This window comes from Pempheris klunzingeri, chromosome 2, assembly GCF_042242105.1.
Source record: "Pempheris klunzingeri isolate RE-2024b chromosome 2, fPemKlu1.hap1, whole genome shotgun sequence".
Classification (NCBI taxonomy): domain Eukaryota; kingdom Metazoa; phylum Chordata; class Actinopteri; order Acropomatiformes; family Pempheridae; genus Pempheris; species Pempheris klunzingeri.
In genome coordinates this window covers 18,926,617-18,936,803 of record NC_092013.1, presented here as the reverse complement: position 1 = coordinate 18,936,803, position 10,187 = coordinate 18,926,617, and the positions used below count along the sequence as shown (strand labels likewise).

The following is a 10,187-nucleotide window of genomic DNA, read 5'->3' as shown; positions in this document are numbered from 1 at the left end:
TAGATTCTTATATGATTTTTTGTATTTAATGAAACACTTTTGATTTGTTGGTCAAAGTTTGGTTCAAATGTGACGAGTTCTGTCTTTGGCACATCAGCAGTGATATCACTCACTTAAATGCACCCATTCCTTCTGTTGTTTGGGGACCTGCGGGAGGCTCTCTGAGGGTCCCACCTAGTCCCCCCGGAGCCCACCTTGGGCACCTCAGCGCGCCACACGGACCCACGCGCGCGCGGATGGGCGGCGCAAGGCTGCGTGCAGCAGGCAGCCCTGCGCCGCTTGTGCGCATGTTTGGATGTAGCAGCCCAGCATCACTGCGCGTTTGATGTCCAACTGGAAGAAGCGAGGATTTGCTGAATAACAACGTTTCGGTTAGGAGGATATCGACAAGTGAGGTGACACCATGAGCAAAGTGCAGGGTGGGATGAAATGCGTGAAATATCTGCTTTTCGTCTTCAACTTCATCTTCTGGGTAAGTCCGCTTCTCAAGCGGTTTGCATGGAAACAGCGGTACTGTTATTTTGAAACCACACTCAGGTGTTGAGCAGCCTCCTCGTCTTTATTTGTATTCCCTTGAATCAGATAATATATTTTAGTCATTTGATCTATATATAATCCTTTGAAGTGGTCATCTAGTTTCGCTTGCATGTGGAAAATCTGTTAGTACTCCGCCTTATTGTAGTGTTTACATGTTCAACACTGCAGACTAACAGTCTCAGCAGTCTATTGATCCTGTCAGATATGGTTTTTAATTAACCTGGGGTTGTTACACAGTAAAGGACCAGTGCAGATTGTGTCAATCCACCTACTCGGTGCAAAGTACTCCCTGACTCTCAAGTGCCTCAAAGCAGTCCTGCATTATGTTATCAGTCATATTCTTTTCATTTGAATCCACAACACGCCTCTAATGCCTCTTTACAGCTCTGCAAGTGTCCTCTGTCTGTGAAATGTGTTTAATAATTGATGAGCACATAGAGTGAGAGCCTGGAAGCCACCAACCCTCCCAACGCTCAGATGATTCATGTAGGATGTAATGTTCTGTGGACATCCTGCAGCACAAACATCACGGCTGCAGCGTCCTGCTACTTTTCCAGCACCCCCCAGTTCAGATCCTCTCCCATGATCTTGCATTGTGCTGTGACTTTCCTGCTGCAGGTCTTTTTTTGTTGTTTTTTTTTCAATTTCTATGGACAGACGTGATTTATCTGTTTTGGGCACATCACATGGGTTTTTTTTTGCTTTGGTCTGTTATGCTGCATTAGATCTGCACAGATAAGGTGACTTGTGGCTCCAACTAATGTAATTTCAGTTTTGTTTTGTTTTTTGTGCAGTGAAAGTAAGTAAAGATTATGTAAAGAGCACCTTTTGAAACCATGGTTACAAGGCGCTGTACAATGCAGACATGGAGGAAACACAGATGTGAGGTACAAAGTTAAAAAAAGCAGGCAGTGACTTATCATCAGACCTCATGCCGAGTTTTCTTTCTGTCTGTATAGCTGATGGGAAAACATATGGTTTGGCACTTCCCTTTTCTTTTGGCTTCTAACCCTTTAGAACAAAGCGACAGGTTTCCTTCTGATCTCTCATCAGAGGGTTGTGGACAAAAATTCTTCCTTTTCAGGTTGTTTTATTTTAATCCCGCTCAAAGAAGTTAAATCATTCTGAAAAAGTAGATGGGTGTGTGTAGCTGAAATACATTTTTCCTGCTCAGCTAATTATCTCACTGCAATGCAGATTTGCTCTCCATCCCACCAGGGGGTCCTAACTCCCATGTTGTGAACTGGTGGAAAACCGCATCAGTTCCATATTCATTTGTTTGTGCTTCACATCTGCATACGTTTGTTGTGCTTAAATAACTCCCTTGTCTTAATTTAGCATTAGTTAAGAGCCATGTATCGTTATCTGTGAGCGGTTCAAATACACAGATCCAATAGATATAGACACTAAGTGAATGGGCGACTGCAGCTGATTTGTTTTCAGCTGTTTTCAATATTGATTCATCTGCCAACTTTTTCTTGATAATCTTTTGATCAATAAAAAGTCTGAAAATAGAGACATCACACTTCCCTCAAGCTAAAGATTACGTCCTCAAACTGCTGCTTTAGCCTGAAAGAGTCCAAATCCCAAAGAGACTCAATGTACTATCACATGAGGCAAATAAAAGCAGAAACATCAAAGAACCGACAAGCTGGAACTTTTTATTTTCTTTCTTGAAAAATGACTTGAACAATGAACTGATGAACATAATGGTTGCAGATTCATTTCATTGAATCATTTTATTATTGTTTCGGCTCCACCTGCTATTATAGAGTCAATGGACGGTCATGTTTTACTGCTAAATGATACAGTATATATGGATGAAACGGCTGCATTGACTCATCTGTGCTCTGTAAGACGATCACTTGTGTCACCCAAACAAACAGCAGCCTCTTTGTCTTTCGGAGTTTGGGGACTGAAAGCAGAGCTGTTGTGGTCGGAGCCAAAAGGGGCGTACAGTACGCTGTCATTTTGGGGTGCAGAGCCAAACAAGCAGCCAATGCTAGTGTGAGTTACATCATCCAGGCACTGTGAGGCTGGCACAGCCTGTGGCTGAAATGCACCATGGGAGATGGACTATTGATGCTGTGATGCTGCCGTTTAGATATGGTATTTTGATGGCACACACGGAAGGGTAATCTCACCGGAGGTCCCTGGCAGCAGATGCGTTGTGCCGAGAAAATAGAAATCACTGACTAAAGCTTTTGGTTACTGATATGGTTTCCTCCCAAAATGTGATACATTCCATAGAATTCACTGTCGATCAAATCACCTCCAAATACATTATCAGATATCATGTCAGATATATAAGGTTGAGATAGATAAATATGGGCTGTAGCTGTTAATTATTTGTTCACATGTGGATTCGTTGTGTAAAAGGTTGTCAAACTGGACTTTAGTTCGCAATATGCACTAATGAACATATACACATAATAGTAAGGAGACATTTCACCTGTCTTTCAATAACTCATAACACTGGCAGTGTAAAACAAATAATGCCATTTAGGTGTAAGTAGAAGGTCAGAGGGATTAACTTTCTCAAGGCGGCACCTGGTGTCAATCGATCGGTTTATTTCTGGTCAAACTCGCCCAGGGAGCAGTGATGTCGTCTCAAACTCTGTGACAGACTCGTCGGGCACAGCATGACGCAGGCTGTGCTTGAGCATAATGGCACAAATGATAAGATTATTGCGTGCAGCTTTGCCTTATGCGGAGAACAAAGTTACTTTGAAAAAGAAGTTAACAGAAACAACATGTTCTCTTGGCTACACATGCAGCTTCTGAGGTGTTTGAGAGTTTGTTTGTTTTTTTTAAAAACTTTCAGTCACTCAAGAAGCGCATTACCATATCTGGCAGCAGTTTGTTTTGAATAAACCGAAGAAAGAGCTGCCCATGAGCATCAAAAGCCACTTTGCTGATGAGACAAAGACGAGAGCGCCACCTGCAGAATGTTAATCAGCAGAAGAGCCGAGGAAAAAACACGTGACGGGCCTCAGTGTTAAAATGTGAAGTGATTTCTGGGCTTATTAGCTCATCACCAAAGGCATCACTTCAACCCTACAAACAGGGACCGCATTTGAAGAAGCTTGTTGTTATTCTGCAAAAATGTGTGTAATTCTGACAGGAACACTGATACTGTCATTCATCACTTCTCAGCTGTCGGGCCTGTTGGTGCTGGCTGTGGGACTTTGGCTCAGGTTTGACCCAGAAACAGTGGAGCTGCTGACAGGTGACGACGCCCCTGACACCTTCTTCATAGGTACGTCACAGCTTCTGCAGCCTCCACTCGCACCTCACCTCACATCTGCAGATCCTCAAATATGGTGCGAGATAACGAAATGGTAAGAATTTTAATAACGCAGTAGCGCCAGATCTGTGTGTATCCATCACTTAACAGTGCAACTGTGCTGATGTTTTTCATCCAGGTGAGTATTTAATACATCATGCAGCTAAGTTCACACACTGACGTCTTGGTTGTAACAGGAATTAAATGTGAGACAGTGAAAGATGCTCATAGACATCATTTTCTGGAGATTTCTGGAGAACAAATTTGGGCATAAAAACAAAAGAATGTCCTCATATCCTCTTCCGAGTGCACAGGGCAGTACCAGATGTCATCGTAATAATCATTTAACAAGCCCATGTTAACACACCACTGGTTTAACTGAGGAACCCTTGAGGAACTGTAGGAGTTCCTGAGCAGTGAACAGGAACATTTCACTGTTCCATTACTTCCTCTGCACGACGCACGATGGAAACTCACTTCTGTGAGTGGTCTTTATCGTTTATATCCTCACTTGTTAGGCGTGTTTTAAGTCCTCGGATGTGCCACCTTGCTCTGCAAGTGGCCACTCAGGGTGACAGGCGGTGCTGCGCGCTGAGGGGGAAGTGAAAGCGGACATGTCAAACGATTATTGAAACGCGCCATTAGTGGCGGTGCTCTGGTTTATGGCTTGTGGAGAGACTCGCTCGTGTTTACGAACACTGATTTGATTTTCCTTTCATTGGAATAACACAAATTGATCAATCAGAGATGCTCAAACAGTGACAAATTGACCAGAGCCTCTAAGTGATCAATGAACAGCTCAGTCTCTGTAGCACTTTGTACTCGGGCGGCTTTTGATTGATCTTGAATGCAGTCTTCTGTCCTCCCCTCCTTGCACAGGTCCAAATAAAACACACAGCAGGTGATTAAAACATACAGTGGACTTGACAACAGTCTTCAGTGAGTAGTAGCGCTGCAGTGCTGCATACAATAGGCCCTCTCTCGCTCTCGCTCTGCGTAGGAGCACACGATTAGAATGAAGCCTATTCTTGTTACTCCCGTTTTGGCCGTGACCTAAAATGGTGACTTCACTTCATCAGCTCTCTGCTGTGCATTCATGGAACTGGCTGCCTCCCTCGGCGCATGAGGAGCAGGCTGGGTGGGGCAGGTGACAGGAGTGTGACCTGAGGACTCTTTCGGTAGCAGCATTAACACTGTGCCATACAGGGCGTGTTATATTAATCTGGACATTAATGCTGTCCTGCACAGCACACAAGATATTATGTTGTCTGTGCATGCAAACTACTGCAGATGAAATCGTTTTTTTCTTCAGTTTGCTTTAATTTGACATGCAAATATCATCGAGCTCGTCCGATTTGTCATGCACATTTTTAATATGTACATTCACCTAAGGACCTTGTTGCACTTGGTTGTACTTCACTTTGAATTTCAGAGGCACATAGTGCACTTTCCACTCCACTGTTTTTTTTATGTACAAAAGATCATTTTAGAACATAATGTTGCATCCTTTTATCTATCAAACTGTCCAATAGTATATAAAGATGTAAGAATAAAGTCCCTCTTAACCAGTGACAACATTAAAATGCTGCTCACTCAATGCAAAAAGTAATAATAACACAATAACATAATAACACATGGGGGCCAATCTGTATTTTAACTTTGCTGATAATACCTCTATACTTTTTAATTTAGTAAAGCTCTGAATGCAAAACTTTTACTAGTAATGGTGTGTTTTTACTTTGCTGTGCTGCTACTTTTACTAAAGAAAAAGATCTGACTGCTTCCTGCACAAGTGTCGGTCTGTCCTGGACCGCAGCACGTCACTGAATGCAAAGTTCATCTATGTATCTGAACGATCATGCAGACGAGCGATCGTCTTGCGGCGGAGCCCTGGCAACAAAACAGATGTCACCGTGAGCTTCCTGAGCAGGATGATGGAGCCGTGCTGCGTAAACTCACCTCCAGCGAAGAGGGTGATACCATAACAAGGCAAAGTGGCAGCATTCCCTGAGGGTGACTCTCTTTCCACTCTGTCACCTTTGTTGCTCTGTGTGCCAGAGCGTAAACAGCCATTACGTGCACGTACAAGATACAGACGAAGAAAAATCTAAGAAGGCGGCGAGATGTTTACGCGCATGTTCTGTATCGTTACCAGCTCCACGCCACCTGCATTAACTCAGAGGAAGCACGGTCGGTGGCTACATCAACGGTTTCACTAAGAGGAAGTACAACAGTTAAAGAAGCATTTTAAAGTCAGCGTTTCAGTGATGGGAAACATCACCAGCAAAGATCTGTGGAGACACTTTGTATATACAGTAGAAGGTGTCTTGGCTCATTATATTTTCCATTGCTAACCAAAACACTCTGCTTTGAAGCAGTGTATCCCTGGTTTCCAGCAAACTATTCACCTCATCTTTTTTTTTTTGTTCAACAGTAGGAAAACAACAGCTTGCATCCTTCCCCCCATGTGGATTAATTAAATTGCTGCAGTGGTTGCTGTCTATGTCACTGATTAGGCCCTTACCGTGGACCTCAGGGACTGCTCTGGTGTATAGTTACTGTGCAGAGGGCTCAGCAGTGAGCAGGGGAGTAGACCGGGGAGGTGATGACATCCTGACTCGCAGGGAGCTGGGATGGTGGGGGATGTAGTCTAATTCTGCAGCAACCAAACCCCTGAAAATTTGATTTGCCTCTTGACCAGACAGATGGCATCTGCTTTATTGTTTTACCCCGCAGGACTGCGAATGCACAAAGTCTGAGCAACTGCGAATAACAGTAATACATCAAAAAAGAAAAACCGGAGGCCTTGGTTCTCAATAGACTGTGCAGCTCCATCAGATTAAATTCTAACCTGATTGTGATACTGCACAGAGTCTGGCTGTGCCTCTGAGACATGTATACAAGGGTGGGATTTCCAGCTATTTGCAGCTTGCCTGCAGCAGAACAGAGTCCAGCATCTTGTTTAGCTCAACACACTTACAGAGACAGACACAGACGCATCGCCACTGCAGGTATTCATTTTCATCATGTTCAGTTACTGGTTATCTCAACAAGCACTAATGCAACTTTAAACCAGTATTTTTATGGAGATTTATAACTTCATGCATGTAATTTAGACACAATGATCACTACGCAGGGACACAGTTCATATATGCAGATTCTAATCTGACACATTATGTACTCATTTATCACACTATGATGTACCAAGTCGAGGCTAAATGACAAAGACGTACTATTTTAAGCAGTCAGCCGAGCAGGAGTCAGAGATCTCTTTGTGTTTAAGACCCCTTTCATCTCGACTCAGAGCTGTAAAATTCACAAGTGGCTGGATTGAAGGAGTGGGCTGATAATCACGCTGAATTGTGGGAGGCGATTCGTAGACTTTAGGCTACTCGAGGAGTTTCCACCTACACTTTTCTTCCGGTGGTCAAACACAACAACGGCCCCGTTATGAACTGTGCTTCAACAAAGACATGGAAGCCGACGGATCGTGCTGCCATCCTCAGTCGAAGCTGTGAACTGCAGTCATCTGACATCTGAGCATAATGTGATTAGATTATTGCCTCCTGTTTAGGATATGAATTCCAACGTTTCCCTGATTTATTTCAATTCAACACGGTAATTTATGTGTCTTCTCCCTCCTCAGCTGTGTACATCCTTCTCGGTGCAGGAGGGCTGATGATGATCGTTGGGTTCTTTGGCTGTTTCGGGGCCGTACGTGAGTCTCAGTGTCTTCTTGCATCGGTGAGTTAAATTGCACAAAAGTGCTGCGTCTCATGTCGTTATTCATTCAGTCCGCTGTTGCATTTGGATGTTCCTTCACTGGTATTTCCAAGATATACTGACTTTTTAAACTGTAACACTTTATTTTTTACAGGTCTGTATTTTCAAAATAGTTCCCTTGTAATTTTCATGAAGTGTCCTGGAAAGATCTGTATGCAAATGAATACTAATTGTAAGGGAAATAGAGTTTGAGTGGCATTAACCAAGAGTCTTTTAATCAATGCACAGCATGTGAAAGCCATGTGAAGTTTATCAGCTGACAATGTAGTACTGTGCCAAATAACTCACTTTTTCCCAGGAAACTGTTGAGGAAATTATTAGCTGCTGTTTCCGAGGTCACGACTGAGCTTCTGAGTATTAGGAAACGATGAGGACGCCCTCATTAGAGGGCAATAACAGGCCTCTTCTCTGCTCCGCAGTTCTTTGCTTGCCTTCTGATAATCTTTGGAGCAGAGATTGCCGCCGGTGTGTTTGGATTCATAAACAAGGAACAGGTACGACACCCAAGTGATCAATTCGTTTTTAATCAGATCAAAAATTCACTAAAAACATCCAGGAAGTAACTGATTTTTTTGTTTTTTTTGTTTTATTAATAATAGATTGTTGAGGAAGTCCAAAAGTTTTACAGCAGCTCCATCGCTGACATCTCCAATTCTAATGCCACAGCTATAGCGTTGATTTACCACAAAACTGTGAGTAAAACTCAGCCGGCGTTCATTTCTTTCCTTCACATGTTTGTCAGTTAATCACAGTTGTACTTCATCAATTCACAGCTGAACTGTTGCGGAGGTTCCACATCAGATGTGTCCAACGCGCTTTGTGCAGAGGCTGTGGAGGACACCCAGGTAAAAACCCTCACGTCTGCTATGACACGTTTTAGCCACACGCCGGCAGTGTAGCGCTGTTTTAATCTCTTCACGTAAGAGATTCACAGCGGGACCTGTGCACATGAGATGAACTATTTATCATTGTTTTTAGGACTGCCTCACTGCAATAACAAACTTCTTCGATGAAAAGCTGCACATTATTGGATACATTGGGATCGGCGTCGCAGGAGTAATGGTGAGGATTTACAAGACTTTATGAAACTCTAAATAGTGATTTAGATTGGTGGTGATTAGGTTGTGAAGCTCCAAAAATGTTCTAATGTGCCCCCTAAATGTGTCTGATTTCAGATCATAGGAATGATCTTCAGTATGGTTCTGTGTTGTGCCATCAGGAACAACAGGGAGGTTATATAGATGGTGAGTTGACCCCCCCCCCCTCCCCATTTCCACCTGCCCCAAACTCCCCACCCCCCACCAGCCAGGCCACCACACGCTCACACTGGTCCCCTCATAATCAACCCATCTGCGTGAGGAGGGAAGCACCAAAGTCACATTTCCATGTCATTTCTCACAGTTCAGAGCGATCTGGTGGGGAATTTCACTGAATATCATAAAGAGAGAGCACAATACGTCCATTGTCCACGGGCCAAATTCAACACGATGCGCTGGATCGTTTCCCTCACACCTTCTTCCCAGCTCCACCAGCACTGAAAATTTATCTCTCTGTTCTTTTCCTTAACACACGCTCCGCTCTTGGCACAACTCTGTGACATTCCTCGGTTTTTAACATCTTTTTGTTTCATAGCCGGCGCTCCGCAGAGGTTTCAGCGCTGCACTGTAGCTACAACACACAGTACGTGAAGCCTTTCTGACACAGGAATGTTGTGACCGAGGAGTATTGCTGTAAATATGGATCCCTATTTTATGCACTTAACATTATGTATCAGCCCTTTCTAGCCCTTTTTATGTAATTTATAGGCCATATGCCAATCATACTTTGTGTGCTTAAATGTTTTGAAGACTAGTCTACCTTTGCAGAGTCAATTTCCATTATGTGCCTATATTTAGTCACAAGCCTCAAGCTACTGTACTGTTTGCCTCTTCCTTGTGATTTGAATACGTAGGCTGTATAACGACTGTGTTTGCTCCCAGCCGCCACTCTCAAGTATTTCTACTCTGAAGCACAATAGAGGAAGTGTAGACATGATATCAACCCAAAGGGTTAGGAACGGTCTGATGACAAACTGCCACTCTGTGAATCACCACGTTCATCTAGAAGGTCATCCTGAGTAACACTACGTCCTGAGCTCCTCTGGAGCATGTGTGAACTGTAACCGTGAGCTAGTATGCATTCTGTGTGAATTATTTTGGATGTAAATTTTGTTGGTGTGCCAATAAGATGTGAATTATAGAATAATATAGTTTATGTTATAGTGTCAACCATAATAATAATAATAATAAATCATTCATTGGGTGCTTTTATCAGTGTGTGATGTGTCTGTTTTCTGTTTCCCGCCTCTAACTGAGTCACAAGCGCGCTTCCTGTAAGGTGTCAGAGTGAGAGGGCCGGTGGCTCATGAATGTAAATCTTTTGTGGTCGGTGAAGTTCCTGAACACAACAGAGTTGCGTCTTCTCAAGAAATGGCGGCCATCCAGAACGGCAGCGCAATGCTAAACCAGAATTAAGTAATGGTTACATAGAAACTACAGGCTCAGGCCTGTTGGATCATCGCACTGACTGGAGGATGTGCGCA

The 10,187-nt window shown here is 43.4% G+C and overlaps 1 protein-coding gene across 1 annotated transcript; it reads left to right on the top strand.

Moving 5' to 3' along the window:
• The first annotated feature begins 295 nt into the window (after positions 1-295).
• tspan2a (tetraspanin 2a) lies at positions 296-9,915 on the top strand. Its single transcript, XM_070845213.1, has 8 exons — positions 296-472; positions 3,694-3,796; positions 7,470-7,567; positions 8,026-8,100; positions 8,206-8,298; positions 8,380-8,451; positions 8,585-8,668; positions 8,782-9,915. The coding sequence occupies exons 1-8, from the start codon at positions 404-406 to the stop codon at positions 8,845-8,847; spliced, it is 660 nt and encodes a 219-aa protein (XP_070701314.1). The 5' UTR covers positions 296-403; the 3' UTR covers positions 8,848-9,915.
• Positions 9,916-10,187: the final 272 nt, after the last annotated feature.

Excerpts from the sequence above, each read along its gene's own strand:
- tspan2a (XM_070845213.1), top strand. The coding sequence starts at position 404 with ATGAGCAAAGTGCAGGGTGGGATGAAATGCGTGAAATATCTGCTTTTC. Across the intron at positions 7,568-8,025 it reads CTCAGTGTCTTCTTGCATCG|TTCTTTGCTTGCCTTCTGAT; the intron begins GTGAGTTAAATT and ends TCTGCTCCGCAG. Across the intron at positions 8,101-8,205 it reads GATTCATAAACAAGGAACAG|ATTGTTGAGGAAGTCCAAAA; the intron begins GTACGACACCCA and ends TATTAATAATAG.